This window comes from Prunus avium, chromosome 7 (genome assembly GCF_965620075.1).
Source record: "Prunus avium chromosome 7, drPruAviu1.hap1.1, whole genome shotgun sequence".
NCBI classification, from domain to species: Eukaryota; Viridiplantae; Streptophyta; class Magnoliopsida; order Rosales; family Rosaceae; genus Prunus; species Prunus avium.
This window is the reverse complement of record NC_142290.1, coordinates 26,121,588-26,141,281: the sequence shown is the minus strand read 5'-3', so window position 1 is coordinate 26,141,281 and position 19,694 is coordinate 26,121,588. Positions and strand designations below refer to the sequence as shown.

At 36.8% G+C, this 19,694-nt stretch overlaps 3 protein-coding genes across 6 annotated transcripts; 2 read left to right on the top strand and 1 right to left on the bottom strand.

Moving 5' to 3' along the window:
• The first annotated feature begins 319 nt into the window (after positions 1-319).
• LOC110744969 (transcription termination factor MTEF18, mitochondrial-like) lies at positions 320-3,440 on the top strand. 2 transcript variants are annotated; one of them, XM_021945016.2, is made up of 2 exons: positions 320-2,071; positions 3,120-3,440. In XM_021945016.2, the coding sequence occupies exons 1-2, from the start codon at positions 593-595 to the stop codon at positions 3,132-3,134; spliced, it is 1,494 nt and encodes a 497-aa protein (XP_021800708.1). In that variant the 5' UTR covers positions 320-592; the 3' UTR covers positions 3,135-3,440. The 2 variants fall into 2 exon arrangements, with proteins under 2 accessions (XP_021800708.1, XP_021800707.1); XM_021945015.2 differs by having other exon boundaries at positions 320-2,580.
• Positions 3,441-5,592: 2,152 nt separating this feature from the next.
• Positions 5,593-7,786, top strand: LOC110744971 (uncharacterized). 2 transcript variants are annotated; one of them, XM_088243952.1, is made up of 3 exons: positions 5,593-6,044; positions 6,148-6,223; positions 7,039-7,786. In XM_088243952.1, exon 3 carries the CDS (start codon positions 7,082-7,084, stop codon positions 7,493-7,495), a length of 414 nt encoding a protein of 137 aa, XP_088100078.1. In that variant the 5' UTR covers positions 5,593-6,044; positions 6,148-6,223; positions 7,039-7,081; the 3' UTR covers positions 7,496-7,786. The 2 variants fall into 2 exon arrangements, with proteins under 2 accessions (XP_088100078.1, XP_021800713.1); XM_021945021.2 differs by lacking the exon at positions 6,148-6,223.
• A 3,863-nt stretch (positions 7,787-11,649) lies between these two features.
• On the bottom strand, positions 11,650-15,545 carry LOC110744977 (uncharacterized). 2 transcript variants are annotated; one of them, XM_088243950.1, is made up of 4 exons: positions 15,388-15,545; positions 14,424-14,541; positions 13,469-13,585; positions 11,650-13,390 (listed from the first exon to the last, which is right to left on the bottom strand). In XM_088243950.1, exons 3-4 carry the CDS (start codon positions 13,491-13,493, stop codon positions 11,688-11,690), a joined length of 1,728 nt encoding a protein of 575 aa, XP_088100076.1. In that variant the 5' UTR covers positions 13,494-13,585; positions 14,424-14,541; positions 15,388-15,545; the 3' UTR covers positions 11,650-11,687. The 2 variants fall into 2 exon arrangements, with proteins under 2 accessions (XP_088100076.1, XP_088100077.1); XM_088243951.1 differs by lacking the exon at positions 14,424-14,541 and having other exon boundaries at positions 15,388-15,537.
• Positions 15,546-19,694: the final 4,149 nt, after the last annotated feature.

Here is a 19,694-nt window from a genome sequence, read left to right as displayed (position 1 = left end):
TACATCCGTGGCCTTAGGTTCGGTTTCCCTTTCCCCAAAATATCGCTGGTATAAAAAAGAGAACACCCTAATATATATCCATTCATGATTCTATTTTTCAACTAATTTATCTTTTAATAAATAAAAAAAACTAATTTATCTTTTATTTTCAACTTCACAAACTGGACAGAATTGACCTGCCTCTTTTGACTGGGCCTACAAATGACCTGGACCTAACTTCCTAAAATTATGATTTGGCCCAAAATAAAATGATAGAAAGAACGGAAATGGAGTAGGCCGAGATTAACCAAACAAATGTCCTTCTAGTGGGCACGTTAGGTGATAAAACACTATTGACCTAAACAAGAAAAACTATATATCTAAAACCCTTCTGGCGACTAGAGAGTTCTGCAACCAAAACCCCGTGGAAAGGCAACGACTCAGTAAGCATCAGTACCGAAAGCTCCTGCTGCTGAAGCTCTAAATCTTTCTTGAGGAGTGAGCTCATGCCTAAGTGTTGCTCAAAATTGCAAGGTACCATTTCATCCAAAGACTTCATATTCATTTATTTTAAGCTGAATCTGGGGATTTTTGGATTCTCTTCAAACTGGTCATGACCCATTTGCAGAAACTCAGAGTGGCATCTATTCTCAAATGGGTTTCTTTAAATTTTTATGAGAACCACCTTAGATCATCAACAACCCCATTTCAGCCAATTGGGTCTTTCTCCAATGCCCAAAGCCCTAGACTTTACAGAACAAAAAGAGCTTCTGAAGATAAAGATTCAGAAAATGTGGATAAGCCCTCAACTGGTAATGAAAAAAATGCTGGTCAAATATCTAGTTCCATTAAAAAAGAAGCGCAAGCTGCTTTGCTGGATTATTTGCATGGTACAAGAGGGGTACAATTCATGGATGCAGAGAATATGAGTAAAAACTCGCCGCATTTTCTGGACAAGCTTTTGAAACAGGTTGATAGTGAAAAAGAGATTCTTATGAAAAAGAATAATGAAAAAGAAATTGGGCGAGAAATTTCCCGGTTCTTGAGGTACCACCCCATTAATGAATTTGAGCCTTTCTTTGAAAGCTTGGGTTTGAAACCTTCTGAGTATTTTCCTCTTCTTCCGCGTAGTTTGATGTTTTTAACTGATGATCAGTTGTTGGTTCACAATTATACTGTTCTATGTCATTATGGGATTGCACGCAATAAGATAGGAAAGATTTACAAGGAAGCGACTGAAGTCTTTCAATATGATTTTGAGGTTTTGCTATCAAAACTTAAAGCTTACGAAAAACTCGGTCTTAGCCAACCTACTTTGATTAAGTTTTTTGTTGCTAGTCCTTATCTTTTAATTGGGGATGTAAATGTGGAATTTGTTAAGGCATTAGAAAACTTGAAGAGTATTGGATTTGAAACCAATTGGATTGAGGGGAATTTATCGGCAGATAGTTCTTATAATTGGAGCCAGATGCTTGAAGTACTAAGGTTGTTTAGTGAGATGGGTTGCAGCAATGAGCATTTGGGTGAATTGATTGGCCAGCACCCATATATTTTATTTGAGGGTTCAGGGGGAAACACAATTTCACTAATTGGATTGTTACTGAAATTTGGATCCACAAAGAGCCAGTTATGTTCAATGTTTCTACAATTTCCACCGATTCCAGTTGTGAAATTCGTTTCAAATTTGAGACAGTGCATTTTGTTCCTGAATGAGATTGAGATGAAGGTTTCAGAGATTGGGAAGATTGTCCATTCCCATCCCCTGCTACTGGGCTCGATTTCTTTGAAAAAAGCTAACAGCTTACTCAATACCTTGAAAACTGGGAAGACACGATTGTGTAGATATATCCAGGAGAACCCACAAGAGTTGAAGAATTGGGTTTTGGGCAAAAGAGTTGATCCATTTCCAGGCTCAGGAGAAAACCGTATATCAAAGACACAAAAGACTAAGTTTTTGTTAGATATAGGATTTGTAGACAACTCAAACAAAATGAAAAAAGCTCTTCGAGGAAAGGGAGGGGAGCTTCAAGAAAGATTTGACTGCATTGTGAAAGCTGGTTTGAGTCAGGAGGATGTCTGTGAAATGATTAAAGTAAGCCCTCAAATTCTTAACCAGACAAAGGATGTCATTGAATTGAAGATTGGTTTTCTTGTAAATCAATTGGGTTATCCCCTGTCATCCTTGTTGACCTTCCCAAGATATCTTTCCCATAAAATTGAAAGGGTCCAGCATAGGATATTCATGTACAATTGGCTCAAAGATCACGGAAAAGCTGATCCTGGGCTTTCCTTGAACACTATTATTTCTTGCTCAGATACATATTTTATAAAATATTATGTAAATCGTCATCCTAGTGGTCCTCAAGTTTGGCAGGATTTGGAGAACGAAATTTATTCCAAGTACTAAAGTATTCATTGCTTTTACTGTTTTGTTTTTGTTTTTTTTTCTTTCTGCATTGCTGGTTTTCTTAAGTTGATACTAACATACTTTTTCCTTGTTTATTTTACATGCTGAGAATTTTCTTTTGAGCATTTACAGGCAAGATGACATATATGAATATATACAAGCAAAGTTTATTTAGCACCAGGTTGTTGTACCTTGTAAGTGTGTGTTCATGTATGCGTGCATTTCCCGTCGTGAGTAATTGACCGTCCATGTTCTACATAGATGCTAAATCAGTCTCTGTTTTTCTTTTTTATATTTTTTTTCTGAGAGAAATCAGTCTCTGTTTATAATGGTGAAAGTCATTTGATGATTTTTTCTATAATCTAATGCAGTTTTCTTTTTTATTTCACCCTTTTTGTTCCGATGTGCAAGATCTTGTTAGTTATGACTTACTGAGTACATCGCCACTTTACCACAGCCAATTGCGCTTCCACATCAATAGTTGTTCAGCTTAAAATAGCTTATCATCATGAGATTACCCTGAAAACTTATGTCATCAGTTTGACTTCTGTTAGCATAGGTCAACAGTTATCTGGTTTTAGTCTTATAAAAGTTGCAGTGCTTTACCTGAGTTATTGTTATTTCATGTTGCTGCCATAAGGAGAATGCTTGGGGTAATAAGAAATAGCATGCATCGTTTGAATGAAATTTGACCTATTATCCTTCAAAATACTTCCCATCGTTTGTTTTACAGATTTGGAACTCTTGACCACGAGTTGCCAAAAACAGATGAAAAGGTAGAGCAATGATCTGCAATGGTGGCTCACGCTTGCTGTAGTCTCTGCATGAAAGCATGAATGAAGGAAATGGCCTATGCTGAGAGAAAACTGTTAGCTTGGTTGAGAGTTTATACTTTCACCTTTTTCTTTCGTTTCTAAATTTTGTTGAAAGCCTTGAAGTAATTGTTATTGAAATGGTGTACATGATTTTCAAACTGGCTGTGCCCGTAGTTGGATTATTGCTCAATGGAGTTTGTTGAAGCCTAGAAGCATTCTAAAGCATGTTCATTAACAGATTCACTGTTCTTGAGGTCGAGAAGCTTGTGTTATGTGCTATCTCTATTTTGTTCCATTTCTTATCGGATTAAAGAGCAATTGGCACTAGCCGTCACTCTGATTTAGATGTTCTACTCGACCCAACTTGAGGCTTGAGTTCCATTTCTTGTCGTTACAAAATTTCGTAGTTTTTGGTTACATAAAAAGTAAAAAGTAAAAAGTAAATACAAGCGAAGGCCATTGCAACCGGCATACACCATGGCCACGGTCATGGCCTTTTAGAAATGTTATTGACGCTACCAGAAACGCTTCCACTCATACCTTTACCTAGAAGATAACTCAAGTATTTCTACCCGTGGGTAAGGTTGCTTCATCCATATCATTAAGCCATTCTTAGTGTTAAAATGAGGTGCTTTGTTTTTCTCGAGTTTAATACTCCTAAAATGAGGTGCTTTGTTTTCTACCCGTGGGTAAGGTTGCTTAATATACTCGTTTTTTTAAAGTAAAACACATTTTTGGTCACTGTGTATACAATACAAAGTAAATAATGGTTTTCTTTTTGGTTTTTAAAAATAATATTTTACGAGTTTTGAAATTTTAAATTGTTAGTGGGGAGCATATCCGCTCTAACCGACACAGATAAAATTGAAAGTGCAAAATGAACCGGAATGACCATCCTTGACGAAAAAAAGGCTATAACACGTGTGATACTTTTTAGAGTGCTGTTATTTCCACCCCGTGTCTTATTTCTCCATTCACCTTATGTTCAAAATTTTAAAGACAAATTTACCTCTTTGTAAAATGACTTCTAAGAGCATCTCCAACCGATATGTCAAAAGTGCCACATAGACATTTAACAGTTAGAAATAACATCTCACACACTCCAACCGATGTGTCAAAACTGATGTGGAATGAAGGCTGAAGATTGAGATGTTATTTTTGACATCCCAAAAGCAAGATGTCAAATGAATATTTTATTATTATTTTTTTCTATTCTTTTTAATTAAAAATAAATCAACACTAAAATGTAATAAAATAATAATTTAATTTAACATATCGGGTGGAGTGTAAAGCTGTGTAAGATGTCAAATTGCCACATCAGCCATCAATTTTAAATTTGACATCTCCCTTGGAGATGCTCTAAGGACTTATCGAAAAAAACTACAGACTAATAACGTTATGACATCTGGATCATATATGTCATTAATAAATATTTTTATTAACTTTATGAATAAATCTTCAACTGCTCCCACTCTCTCTCCTCCCAATTAATTGGCAAACCCTTTTCCCCTCTTCTTCTTCCTCCCCTTCGACCCTCTCCACTATATTATTCGTCCATTGTTGAAGAAACATTTTGCAGCTGGCTATAAATTAATGGAGCAGATTGGTAATAGCAATCTTTTTATTCAAATTTGTATTATGACGTAAGTCGAAACTCGAAATCAAAGATTACAAATAAAATAAAATAGATTTTTTTTGTTGTTGAAAAACCTAGAAAGTAGCAGAGTGCTTTTATTTTTTGTTGTTGGACTAAGGAAAATAAAAACCCAACAAATGATTCCTCCTCTAAGGTTGATACAAGCTGTGCTTGTACTCAAAGAGAAAAAAGTAAAGGAATTTAGAGGTGGATTATAGTTAAAAGGATACATATGGTTGGTTCCTAAAAATTTCTCGATCGACAATATGTCCCCGCCGAAGCGCCTGCGATGGAGATCAAACCAGAAATGGGGAAAGAGGAATCGAAAAAGAGACGGTTGTTGGGGATAAGAGAGATTAAGTGAGAGGAAGGTGAAGAGTTTAGGAATAGCGTTAATCAAAATATGAATAAGATATGAATATTTTAAACATTTTAATTGAATTAAAATTTAAATGGCATTTTAGAAATAATGGTGGATGAAAAAATAGAATTTTGTTTTTTTCAAATTTACATGCTGGGTGGGAAAATAGGATAAGGAGTGAAAATAACATTATTTTTTTTATAAAAGAAACCGATAATTTCGTAAACCTCGTAGACATCGTGTGTATTTGTATTTTTTTATAAAAAAAAAGGATATACACGTTGGATTCAACTGGATTCCATCATGACCTAAGCATTAATGCTATTTGACCAGAAAAATAAAAACATTAATGCTAGGTATATAATACTGATCATTATTTTAACACATACTTGCATTTTCGCAACATATGACCCTCGGACTATGGAGAGCAGGACAAACAAAAAACAAAACAAAAAGAGAAAAACAAAACAAAAAACTCACACACTACTTTCTTACCAGTTTCTTCTCCTCGCTTCCTCTATTCAAGTTCTTTCTCTCTGCCTCCTCTCTTTAGCTAACCTCTCAAAAGCTCAGTATTGCTTTTGATTAATCTGTTCAGGCTCCAATAATATTTGTGCTAACGTTTCTCTTTGATGACATGATTATCTGATCTGCGTCTTCTTAACTTGTTATTCAGATCCTTGTTTTCAATTTCTTTTGGCTTCTGCTACTTCACTGTTGGAAAAGCCAGTAATAGAAAGCAGCCTATTTGGTTCTTGGGTTTTTTTTAGTTTCTTGATTGCTCTTATCAGATTGCGAGAAATGGGTTTTGCCAATAAGATGCAGAAAGTGGATATTTGCTTTCAGGTCAGCTTCATTCTTCTTTGCTTCGCTCTTCTCTATGTTGCATATGTACTTTGTCACGCTTTGGTTTTCTAATATGAGTGCTTCTGTTTTTTGTTTTGTGAAGATTAATGGTAGACAAAGAAAATAAATTACTTTTGTCAATCCTGGATTTCTCTCTGTTTCGGACCTGAAAAATCAAAGTGAGTTACTTCAACGAGACTAATTATCGTGTTTGGTTTGAGTTAGTGCTTCATAATCTGGAAACATCTCAAGTCTTAAGTTTCAAATATAACAATTTTTTTTTAATATTCTTTCTTGCAAAGTTTTAGCAGCCAAATTTGAAATTACTGATTTGGATTAAAGTGAAGCCAGAGTGGTGTTTGATCCAAAAGTGATTGCCCTTTATCTGCAAATTTTAATAAATACCTTGTTCAGGTTGAATATAGTTTACAAAGGGTATAGCTGGTTTGTGATACTTTATTACCATTTTTTAGTGTTTCCATTTATGTTCCTTTCAAACTCTCTGGACTGGCTTGATGAATGCTTGAATTAGTTAAGTCAGAGGCACTAGATAATAGAATCTGTTGCCAGCAGCAAAGATGCATTTTTGTTTTTGGGTATTTGAAATGATAGGGGGGAAGGGTTCGAGCCTGCATTTTTCTTTCTTCTCAATTGAATTTCTCATCAACCAAAGACAGTGTAAGGAATTAAAGAGGCAGTCATGATTGATTTTTAACTTTCTGATTTTTTGTGTACTATGTAGTACCTTTTTGAGGTAAGGTTTAGGATTTTCCTGTTCCTTAAAGGTCTCAGTTTTAGCTCAACTATATATATAAACTGGTTTCATTAATAATTGTGTCATTGGAGGTTGATATGGATTTTCTTTAATCCTCTTCTGCTTGTGGATACCTTAATACTGGTATTCTGTATTATAAACTTTGCACGCTGATTAGTGGAGTTTAGTCTGTTACTCATTTTGAGTTTTGCTTCTAAGATCATTTGTTTGTATTTGCAGAAATTTTTCTAGTTTGGAATTTTCTTCACGAGGTTTATTTACTATGGGTAGAGGTAGAGGTAAAGGGAAGAAACAAAGCGTTATTGCTGTTCGTGAGGATCCTGGAAGTGGTGAAGAGGAGAGGATTCCACCAAACAGGAGAAGAGGAAGGCCACATAAACCATTAAAGGAAGATATTGGAGAAGGAGAAGAAGCTCAGAAGACAGAAGATGTTGAGGATGCAAAAATTTATGTTTCTAGCAAAGACATGAAAAACCAATCTGCCATTGAGAATGGAAGGAAAAGGAAGAGGTCTGCTCAGGTCAAAGAAAATATAAAATCAGTCAAAGAGGATAAAAACGTTGAAACAAAATCAAGTCTTGATGACTCGACAAAGTCTGTTGGATTCCGACAAAATGGGAGTAGGCGGAAAAACAAGCCTCACCGAGCTGCTGAAGCTGGTGTTCAGTGCAAATGAGTTCAGTTTTGCTGTTGTGATAGTTGCACACCTTCTTTGCCATCAATGGATAAATCAGAAGCGTGGAGAAAGGCTTTGTTGGTTCACCTATCATTCCTTATATTGCCTTCATTATATGTTTTACATTTCTTCTTTCTTTTGCGAACGGATGATTTTGATTGTGAGGTTTTGAAATATTCGCTTGTGCCCTGCTATTTGCTTCTGTTACTAGCCACAGACATTTTCGTTAGCCCTACAAAAAATTTCTCTGACAGCATTCATTTTACTTGAACTTAGATGAGGTTGCCTTCATTTTTCGTTCTTCATTTCTCTTTCCTGAAAAGGAAAATAGCTAGGGAGGGAGTATATATGCTTTTAAATTATCCAAATTCCACCAGCAGAATACACTGGTGCTTCAATTCAGGCACCTCAGAAAATGAAACTGAAGGCCTTTATACCCGGAAATAGACCTATACACCTGAAGTCTTGAATAGAGATAATGGCCTTCACAATGGATTACAAGTGTTCACTGGATTTTGTTGCGCATTACTTGAACATGTGAGCTAAAGATATGGCCCTTGTAGTTGGTTTCCATGGTATAATCTTGAATTCTCAAACAGAAAATGGATTAGATCAGAGACTAATTACTTCTTATGAACATGTGAACAGATGTGTTTGGTGTTGGCTCTTCTAGCAGATGATAATTGAGGAGACTCAAATACTCAACAAGGGAAAACCAGGTGAGTTCAACGGTGACGGATTTCGTTTTTAGTTTATAATACTAACTCTTTAAGTTATTAAGTTGCCAGTGCTAGAGTCATGGATTTCATTTACATGGCTGAATGATTAAAATATATAGGTAAGCGTGATTGATAGTCATTCTCCTGATGTTCTGACAAATATGGAAAACAAACATTTTCAAAACAGAAATCTATATGCATCCCCTTTTTGGTTCCTATTTGTGGAATAGATTGGGTTAGGTGCCCGAATGAAATTGGTGTCTACATTCCCTTGGAAATAATGATGATGTTGATCAAATACTCTGCACATGCAGAGGGGATCTAAACCCGATATCATGTGTGCACCTGTTTTGGTAATCCAAATAAAGCTGAAGCTTAGGTAACAAATTGGCATCTGAGCAATTTCACTTTTGTCGAGTGTATTCAGGATCCTATGTTATGTTCAGTTATGTCGAGTGTATTTAGGATCCTATGTTATGTGCAGTTTAGGTTTGATCTTACACAAGCCAATTGCACATACGTGTGCCTCCAATCTATACGAAACAAAGTTATTCCTTACTTGGACTATCACGTCGAGAACTTAGAAGCATTTTGTCACTTCGACCAAACTTTTGAAATACCATGCAGTGGTTATTGTGAAGAACCCTTTAGATGGTTTAGTGCAACCGGAACACTACTATTATCCCACGAGAAGGGTATACATTGTGGCTGTTGAAGTGCTTAGAAGGACAAACAATGAAATGCCCTTAGGGTAGGAGTCTAGTCAAAACCAGTGTCTTGGATTACAAACATGTTAAATACTAAAGTTTAGCACTGTTGTATAATTTCCTTTTTTATGTGTAGTTTTTGCAGCTAGTATGATTGAATGGCATATGATAGCACAAGTTAAAAGCGCCACATTGTGTGCCATATAGCTTGCAGATCAGAATACAGGGTGAAATTATGAGTTTCGCTTTTGACAGCCTTCTTTTCTGAGAGTGTTTCTTCGTCCAATCCGTTTTAGAATTCATGGGTCTTATTTTTTTCTTCATTCATAGCCACCAAAATCTATGGTGCAAATGAGCGACCCCGCAGAAGATGTCGGGAACTTATATCCGAGCCTTGCTAGAGATGATACATCTCAGTTATACAGAGTTTGTGGGATTTGACATCAGTTTCTTTTAGTAATACATTCTTATGCAATATAGAACTGAAATTTTAGGAGGCATGTCGCAGCCCAAAGCTTTTGTTTAGTCTTTGTCTAGTTGCTAACCATACCTCTGGCATTCACCGGTGACTTGGCTTTCATTAGTTGATGCTGATGGCTTGAGGCTAAGAGGTAGTGATCAAGATTGTGCACACAAGAAGATATCCATGTTTAACATTTTTTTTTCTAGTATAATTATATAGTCCGCAAAATCAACTACAAAACTGCCAAACATGGTTCCATCAACGAGGTTCACTTGAAAAATTATCGTAATTTCTTTATCAGTCCAATTAACTAGAAATAATGTAGAATCAAACTAGAGGCATTAACTTCACCTAACAAAACATTAGAGTCGTTTGAATCCAATTAATAGCCTCAAATGACATCCAAAGTTAAGTTGTGAAACCTGCCGGCACATATTTCTTCTCTAACATACGTTACTTAGAAATTTACCATAAATAGATCATATATCCATGACAATTGACAGTTTATGATAAGACAAGACGCGTATATGATATATCCAAAAGCCTTCAACTATTTGAGTTACATGATTTGAAGTCACATAACTTGAATTCCTGAATTTCTCGAAGTCTAACTTGGGCATTAGAGCCTCTTCGGCAAACGCCACACCGGTTTCTAAGAAACTTAGTCGTTTCGTTTGATCTTTGGTCATAGAGGAGATTTTTGCAGCTCCCTTGCGTTCCTTTTTTTTTTTTTTTGGGTTCAAATTCACCTTCTCCCTTTTATTAAAGAGTTGGCGAAAATGTCCTCAATACATCTTTTACCCAATTTTCCATTATTTTGTTGAAATTATGAGAAATGAGATCAGAGGTTTTTGTGTTGCAAGTGTGTAGAATCGTTCGTGTGAGACCACCATTAGTTACATGCATGTACTTCTTACCTGAGTCAAACTTAAGACAGAGAGATGGCCGAGATTGTGTACACACCAAAAAAACATAAAATACATTCAAATAGACATTGTTTGCAAAAAAAGGAAAAAAAAAAAAGAAAGAAAAAAAAAAAGACATTGTTTGCAAGTGTAGCCTGGGCCAAGCACTGGTCCTCACACGCTAAGCAAAAAACCAAGGGACCATCCTTCTTCTACTCTTCCTTGAACATCAATGGATGCTCGTCACTGAAATGCGTGTGTGTGTATATATATATATATATATATATATATATATATATACATATATATACAAGAGTGTTTCCGTACGTTACCTAAATTAAGGATGAACTGGGAATTGCAAAAGACTTGTAGCTCAAGTGATTAAGAGCAGTTATCCTTGTCATTGAGATCATGTGTTAGAATCCACCCTCCACAGTATTGTTTGTATAAAATATTTTTTAAAAAGAAGGAGGAAAGGATGAACTGCGAATTCTGCATGGATAAGCAAATCAATGGATGTGAAGAGAGAGAGAAATGTAGAAGTAGTTGTTATAGCAACAAGAAAGAGAGACAGACAAAAAGGAAGGAAGCTCACTCTCTAAATAAAACATCCCTGATGCTTTCTTGCTTTTATAGGTAATGGGATTTTGAATTTTTATAGTAATTTTGGTCAAATTGTTGTGTCTTCATCTTCTTCTACAAAGAAGCTCACACACACGCTTCTTGAACTCAACCACAAGTAGGAGTTTATCCCTTTCTTTTTCATTAAAAAAGAAAAAGGTATATTTTTTTTTATAAAGAATATGTGTATTTAACAGAGGATGTTTTCTTTGGTTCTGTCTGTTTACTCTGTTAATTCTGTTTAGTGTGGATATATTTATATTATTCATATCCACATACATACATAGTTGTGTAACTTTTAGTTTGCATCTTACCTTGCTTGAGATTTAATCCAATGGAAAATGCAATACAATCCGATTTTCTTGGAGGACATGTCACAGTCTTGCACAGGCTCTAGAAAGCAGAACCTTAAAAGAGAGCCTAAAGCTTTTGCATGGTCGAACTTATCAGACCAGTTTCGCTTTCGTGGATTGTAATCAGGATCCTATGTTCAGTTTGGGTTTGAACTTTTGAATTGAACACAATTGTGCCTCCGATCTTATATGGAACATAGTTACTTCTTACTTGACGATCACCTCTAGAAGTTAGAATTTCGTCATTTCTGCCCACACCCCTGGAACGTGGAGTGAAGTTGTCCAAATATGAAGCTGGAGCTGAAAAGCAGAACCCAACTATTTTCAAGACTTTTGTAGGAAGTTTGAGATATTTGACATGCAAGAAAATTAAAACACCTTCGGTGGAAATGAATTTGAAACGAGAATCAATTTATTTCGACTATCAGAAATTACATTGTCCTTTGAACCATGGGTGAGAGTCCTCATAAGTTTGGTGGAAATTTATATTACACTCAGAACATTCAAACACCAATCCTTCACAAGGTTCACTACACACTTTACAAGGAAGAATCCGCTCTCTCTTATCGGAAGGAATTTCACTCCTTCTCTTGTCAACAAGGGTGACAAGGTGTGGGTGAGCCGGATGCTTGTAACTATCTCCTAACTTGACTTGAGGATACCTCCCGAGAACACAATGAGGATGACAATCAAAGTCACAATCCGAGCAGGAGTAGAACCAGAGTTTGGGATCTCGTTTGCCTTCGCATATTTCACAATAATATTCATCTAACTCGTTTTTAACACTGTCATAGGTGAGCTTGAGAGGATGATTGTCATACCTGTGCCTCGCTGTAGGAGGTAATTTAACACATGAAATACAGAGATGGAAGTCGCATCTCCTACAACTGAACCAATAATATTTTTTAGAAGTGCCACAACCCCTACATTTATAAGTGTTTTCATACTTTTTGTTGAACTGGAGGGTGTGAACATGAGCCTCATGTTTAAGAGCCTTCTGCTTATATAGAATAGCGCACTGAAGGTCCACGGCGAAAGTTGAAATAATATTAGAAAGGTATACGAAGCCTTGGCAAAACGTATCGCACATGAAACACTTGAACACCCCACCAATCCAATATTGAGCCCTTGGTTGGAGTTCAAACTGGATCTCAGGGTAATATGGGAAACTTATCTTTTTAGGTGAGTGTGCACAAGCTGTATGTAGAAAGAAAGGGCACGACTCCTCTTGTTCTGTACAGCTATAAAAGGCATCAATTTTGGTGATGGGTCGCATGCAGCCATTACAAGTGATTATTCTATCATCATCATCATCACCATTATCTTGATGATCACTATTGATGAGGGCTAAGACATGTTGTGGATGGCTGAAGTGATTGATTTGCAACTCAATTTGGTTGCTGATTATTCTATCATCATCATCATCATCAACACTATCTTGAACCGCCTCAGGATGTTTTGTTGCGCAGTAATTGTGGGCGACATAACTGCAATATTCACGTTCGCAATAATAAACTGCGCGGCTTTTGTCCATGTGTGCAAAACAGAGGTCACAGTAATTTTGGATTTTTGGAAAAGTATCTTCAAACCACCAGGTGAGCTTTAGGCGGTGTTGGTGCTGGACCGTTTTGACGTGGCTAGGTAACCTATAACAACTCCCATGGACCAGGAGCTGGCAGATGCTGCAGAGGTACAAGGCGGTGCTATCTATGCCGCAGGCTTCACAAGGTAATTTCGCTGGCTTCCTAAGTCGGGTGAATTTGTGGTCATGAAAGTCAAGAATGTTGCGCCAATTGGAAGCACATTGGAGGTCAATGTTGAACTCACATTGGAAACAACTGTAACTGAACCTCGAGATGCAATCTTGATGACATGCACTGCAACTCTTTTCCCTGCCACTTGTGTCAAGAGTAAGTGGGTGCTTGCGGTGGATCGGGTGGTGGATCTCACCCGGTAACTCGGCACATGATTTATGGAGATCGAAGTTATAAATGTTGCAAGTGTAGCTAGGCCCAAGCACTGGGTCACCGCACCCATCGCAGTAAATACGGTCACCATCATTCTTCCTCTGCACTTCCATCATGGGATACTCGTGATTCAAATGTTGATTCTGATCAATCCTTCTCCCTGTCATCAACACATTTAAACTTGTTATTATAAATTTTGACCAGAATATATATTACTATTGTTATTCAGTATCTCTACCTGGATTAATCGGACTCAGAGCCATGCCGCCACGCCTCCGCACCTTCGGCCCAACTGCTAGCCGCACCACCAAATTGGCAGATCCCCAAATAATTCTTAATAAAGCCACCAAATTCTCTGACAAAAAAAGCCACCAAATTCTGAGATCAACTCCGAATAGCTTTTTGATTTATTTTATCAAAAATATGAAATGAAATCTGTCAAGAATATGAAATGAAATCTCAAGGATCCATTTTGATATTTCCTAATAATATTTTATTTTGATTCACAAAATGGGCAATTGGATTCTGGAGGGAAAAATGGGGCATTTGGATTTTCGAACAATGGAGGAGGAGGTTGTTTATAAGTTTCATGACCCAAAGATATAACGTTTCAACAAAGTGTCAAATTTTCTTCTTGGAAGAGAATTACACAAGTCCGCCATGGGCGGGGCAGCATGATCCATGATGGTTGGTTGTGCTGGATTTGGGAGAAGATGAGAGAAAAGTGAAAAGTGAAAAGTTGAAAATAAATATTCATTAAGTTAAAAATATTAAAAATAAAATTTAAAAACCGGTGTCCATTTTAAATGACATGGCATGTGCATGTAAATTAATAATTTTTTAAATTGAAAAATATTTAGAAACTTGAAAATACCACGCCCACATTTCCTAAAAAGCAGGAAACTATTTTCCTTGAAATAAAACAGCCATCTTCACCCCTTGCCACGTCTCTTTGGTTTATAAATCGATTTGAACTCAATTTTTTAAAGTTAAAAACAGAACTTTTGAGTACAAAACACACACAAAAAAATCTGTTTGGTAGACATAATTTTGAAAACATAAACTTAAAAACACCCAAATACTTGAAAACATAAATCCCAACTATTTATTTTTTTAAGTATTCCCTCATAAATATCACTGCAAAAATCATTCAGGACCGTGATGCCAACAAAGGAAATTAAACAAGAATTTACCTTCACGTTTAGCTTGCCCCAAGTTTCCAATGACTTTGAGAATTTGACCTATGAGGCCCAAATTAGATAGTGTAGGTATTCCAAAGATTTGAGGCTTGTAAGTTCACCTAGAAAAGTACTGAAAGAATTCCATATTAGATCAAGGTTTCTGAGGCTACTAAAATTGGAAAGCCAAATTTATAAATCATGTGCTGCTAAAATTCACTCCATCGAGACTGCGGTATCTTAGGGAAGAGAGATGAGAAAGCCAATTCAAAATTTTGGAATGCAATGAGGAGAGATACCCAAAAGATAGTTTAAATTTGACAAAATACCAATAGCCAAGTTCTTTCCTTGGGCATTATTAATTACATAAAATCTATGTTATATTAATATATTAAAACATTATATAGAATCATGAGTTAAAGAAAGCGGTGCCGTTGGTATACATTTTGTTTGGAGGTGGATATATTATTTTTTGAAGAGAATAGTGTGTTGAACAATCAATATAAAAATAACAGAATAATAACAAATTGAAATGTCCTTTAGACTGATACTGATTTCTCTCAGGAAGTGTTTTGTGTGTTCGAATTTCAGATAATGATTTTGACAATTAAATATATTTCAAGCCCAATGCATGATGAAGCTCAATTTTACCTCCACTAGGCTCATACCCTATTTAGTATTTTTAAAGTGTTGGTGCTTATAAACCATGGAAGGAAATAACTCCCTTCCAACGTGGCACTAAATGCAAGTGTATTTTTCCTATACAAACTCTAACATAGTGTTAATATATTATTGAAGAGGGGGTAACGAGTACAAAAAAGAGACTAAGATTTAGAGGATTATGCGAACATCCCTACACATAAGGTTTGGAGGCGAATAAGAGCAAGTTAAAATAAAATTATAATTTGGAGACCTACATAAAATTGGGTCCTAAATTAAGAATGAATTGAGTATGGAGTAAAGTTCTATTCATTCATACCTTAATTTATTAAGCAAGAATCGCAGATTGTGGATGGATCAGAAATAGATGTTCAGGAAGTCGACACCATGTCTGAATTGATAGCTAGCTCAAAGTAAATGATGGAGAGAGATATGTATGCGCATGCATGTGTCTGGCTACTTCTTGCTATATATATATATATATAGGAAACAAAGATAGCGAGAGAGGAGAAGAAACCCTGAACATCTCAATAAAGAAACAAAAGATCCCTTTCTTTCTTTGGCTCCTTCTTGTTCAGGGTCAGATGCTTTCGTGCTTTTAAATAAACTTTACCAAACCCATATTCCAAAACTCTACTCTACTTCAAGAATGTAATATCCAAACTAAAACTGAGATTCCGTAGCAGTTTTTATTGAATTGTTCTCACGTCACAACCTATCGTCCTTTCTAGAAGTAGAAGAAAGTGCCATAAGCAGATAATTTCAACCAAATTAGTAAAAATATAGGGACAAAACTGTAAGTAAGGGTATAATTCAGCGACCATTACTAAATTTTTGTCTTAAGAAAATACAAATTTGAAGAATCCCATATATTACCTTAGTTTGGAGTTACGCATACTTAACTTGAGAATAATCTAATAAAAAGTGCTACGCAATCTCAAATTCGTTTTTCCTTTAGCCATAAGAGAATCACGTTTTTCTTTTTCCAAATTCTTTTCGTGACTCAACATGTTGAAAGCCAACGGATTCTCGAAATTATCTAAGCTTCCAAATATCCTGAATAGTTTTTGGAATACTCCAGGGAGTCGAAACCTTCTTTAGGGCACTGTCAATGATAAGTTTAGAATCACCTTCAACAATAAGTTTTCGCCATCCATGGTTGTAGCCATGGGCAAGCCCATCCCCAAAAGCAATGCTCTCTGCCACAGTGATAGTAGTCTTATCAATCTTATTCGCACTTGCAAGTAAGATGTGATGATCACTATCATGTATGACGAATCCATTGTTTCGGAGTCAAAGTTAATTTTGACCCAACCAACAAGGGGATGTCATTTAATGGGCACGGGGCCTTTATCCTTAGAGCATTTCCAGCACTACAAGCCAGCCCGAGCAGGAGGGGGCCCTAGGCCCGCGAAGCGTTTCCAGGGCGCAATTGTAGCCCGAGCAAGAGAGGTGATAACCAAAGATAGGAAATCACCATTGAAGCGGCTGCGGGAAAAGCCTTAGAGCTCCCAAAAACCTTGTCTTTGTGTGTTTGGACAAAAAAGGATTTCACAAAATAGGATGAGTCAAAGGGAGAGAAGAGAAATGGAGGAGACTTGGCAAAATTGGAGAAAAGCCATTAGGGTTTCTTGGGAAGGAGGAGCTTCCAGCGTCTATAAAAGGGAGTGTCTCCTACCCATTGAAAACAACTCAATCAAAGGCAAGCAAACCAAATCCAGAGAGCAAGCATCATCTCTCACCCCTGGAACCCTTCAATTTCTAGCCACACCTCTCCATCTCCTCAAATTTTCTCTTATGGCAAGCTATTCCAGATATTTCGTCAAGCTGCCGGAAACTTGCTCAAACCACTCATTCTTCCACCATCATCTTATTCATCTCTCTCTCCCATCTAACACACATCCAGAGAGCAAGCTTCATCTCTCATCCCTGAAACCTCTGCAATTTCGAGCCCCATTTGTAAGACCCGTGTCTTGGGGAAACAAGAACGGTGAGCAATCCCACATCGCTCGGGGAGGGAAAGGTGAAGTGCTTTAAATGTGTGGGCACTTCTCTTCCTAGCATGAGGCCTTTTGGGAGCTCACTGGCTTCAGATTTTTAGGAACTCCGAAGTTAAGCGAGTTGGGGACTAGAGCAATCTCAGGATGGGTGACCCACTGGGAAGTTGCTCGTGAGCTCCCAGAAACAAAACCGTGAGGGCCAGAGAGGGGGGGCCCAAAGCGGACAATATCGTGCTAGGGGAGTTGGGTCGTGACACCATTCCTCCATCTCTTCCCATTTTCTCTTATGGTAAATCGTTCCAGAGCTTGACAGAGTTTTCGCCAAGCTGTCGAAAACTACTCAACACACCCATTATACCCCCCATCTCTCTCTCTCTTCAACAAACCTTCTTAGAATCTCTTTCCTCTTTCCTTAGAACCCTTGTTTCTCATAGGAACTCACATCCCTATCTCTCTTTAATGCTAAACTCATGATTGCTTTGCTTCCATGCCACAAGCTTCTCATGCCACAAGCTTCTCATGCCAAGCTAAGAATTTATCTGTAAGCTACTGTTATTTTTGTTTGTGAAGATAACCAGGGTGCTTCCTAAGGCTCCACTACCCTTTCGAAGCATTTTTGTGGTCTGATTCTTGAACTCAAACACAAGGGGCAATTTCACACATATGGCTCTTTACAGCAGCTCAGGTTCGCAGTAGCTGCCGGAACGAAAAAACCCCTACAACTTATTTCTCAATATCAAAATAATGTGAATTTATTTAATTTAATCCCTTTTTTGTTGAATAGTATGGGTCATTCACCATTTTTGGTAGACAAATCTCAACACCCATTTTGGAAAGTGAACCCAACTCTTATTTCAAGCCAACGCAAATTTCAGGCCCAAACGAAGAGATCTTGTAGTTTTTTTATGGAGAGAGAGAGAGAGAGAGAGAGAGGGAAGTGGCGGCAGGCAGTGCGAGTAGAGTAGGGGGATTGGATTGGGGTGGGAGGTGGTTATGGCCTCTTTTTTCTTTTGTCTTTCTAAAATTATATTCTAAACGTAAATAATGAATTGTAAATTCAACTTGTAAAAAAAGTATCTTTTTTTTTTAGGACTTTTTCTATTGAGAGGTACGATAGTATACTAAACTCAAACACACTACACGGATGCTAGGACTCGAACCCAATAACTCTTTGTAAATTAGATTAATTTAGAGTAGTTTAGATATCGCTTTTAGCAACAACAAGAAATTATGATTGTGATTTTGTAAAAAAAAATTATTGAGAGAGGCATTCGAACTTGGACATATTTCATAACTAAGAAGAAAAATATCACTAAATCAAGAGTTAGTCAGTTATATTGTGTTTTAAAAAAGAATGCTATTTGTCCGAACTTTTTCCCAACCCAATATGACCTATGTGGTAGGAAGACAAAAAGAATAAGTAAATAAATAAATAAAAACTTTCCTACACCGAGGATATATTTTAGCTATCTTTCTTCCTCACGCATCAAGTTGCACATCAAATCATTGGATTAAAAGAACAACAATATTATAGTACCCACTTTGTGAGAAATGCCTCATAAGTTGTGGAAAAAAAAAAAGAGACAAGTAGTTATAACAAGTAAACCAACCAACCCCCTTTCTTCTGATGTCCCAATGAGGAAGCATGCTTCTTAAATTAACATCTGACTGACTGCTCAACTGCTATTAACATATTTGACCTAAAAGGACATTCACCTGCCACACCATTAACAATTAACCCCCATTATGAAATCCATCAAATATATTTATTCCTGCTTTTAGGTGAAAGAGGGCGGCAGACAGCTAAAAATGAAGTGGTTCATTTGCTGATGAGTGATTCTGATAGCTTTATTTGCCCTTTTCTTCCTCTTTTTTTGTGTGTAATGGTAAGAGAAGCCTGGCTTGTTGGAGTAGGCTACTGAGAATAATGGCTTCAAGTCCAACCAAACCAAACTAACAAAAACTGCAAACCCAAGTTACCAACCTTGAAAATTGAAATGAAACCCTTGTTGAAGGCCATCAAGTTTCCACTTTTCCAAACACAGCTCTTATTTCAAGTAATTTCAATGGAAAATAATTCAGAGACCTCATGGTACCTCAGAAGTTCAGAGTAAGATTCTTGCCAAGATATTTGCGAAGCAGTACCTGCATGCATGTGTCTCTCTAGGGTTCAGAAATTTAGGGTATGAAAAAAAATAATAATAATAATGAAAATGCCAAATGCCTCACATGCCGACACCCCTAAAAATGTCACATCCTATTGTTACCAAAAATAAAATAAAATAAAAATAAAAATTGTCACTTCCTTCTCCAGCTCTGAAGTATTCAAATTCCAATGAATAGCAAGTTTGAAATGGAACAAACAACTCAGAGCTGAGCGCAGATTGACTAGTTTAACATCGTTATAGACAATTTTACCCTTCTTTTAACATTGGTTTTCTCATTGGAATGGAACAACAATATGTTATGAGCCTCCTTCCTTGGTAGCAGTAAATTAACGGGACGCTCAAGGCTCAGGAGATTGACTACTTCAAACGAGAGACAGGTGTGCCCTTCTTTAAGGTAGGAACTTGTACCTTTGTTTTGTCATTGGAATAATATTTGAGCTTTTCAACAATTTCAACCT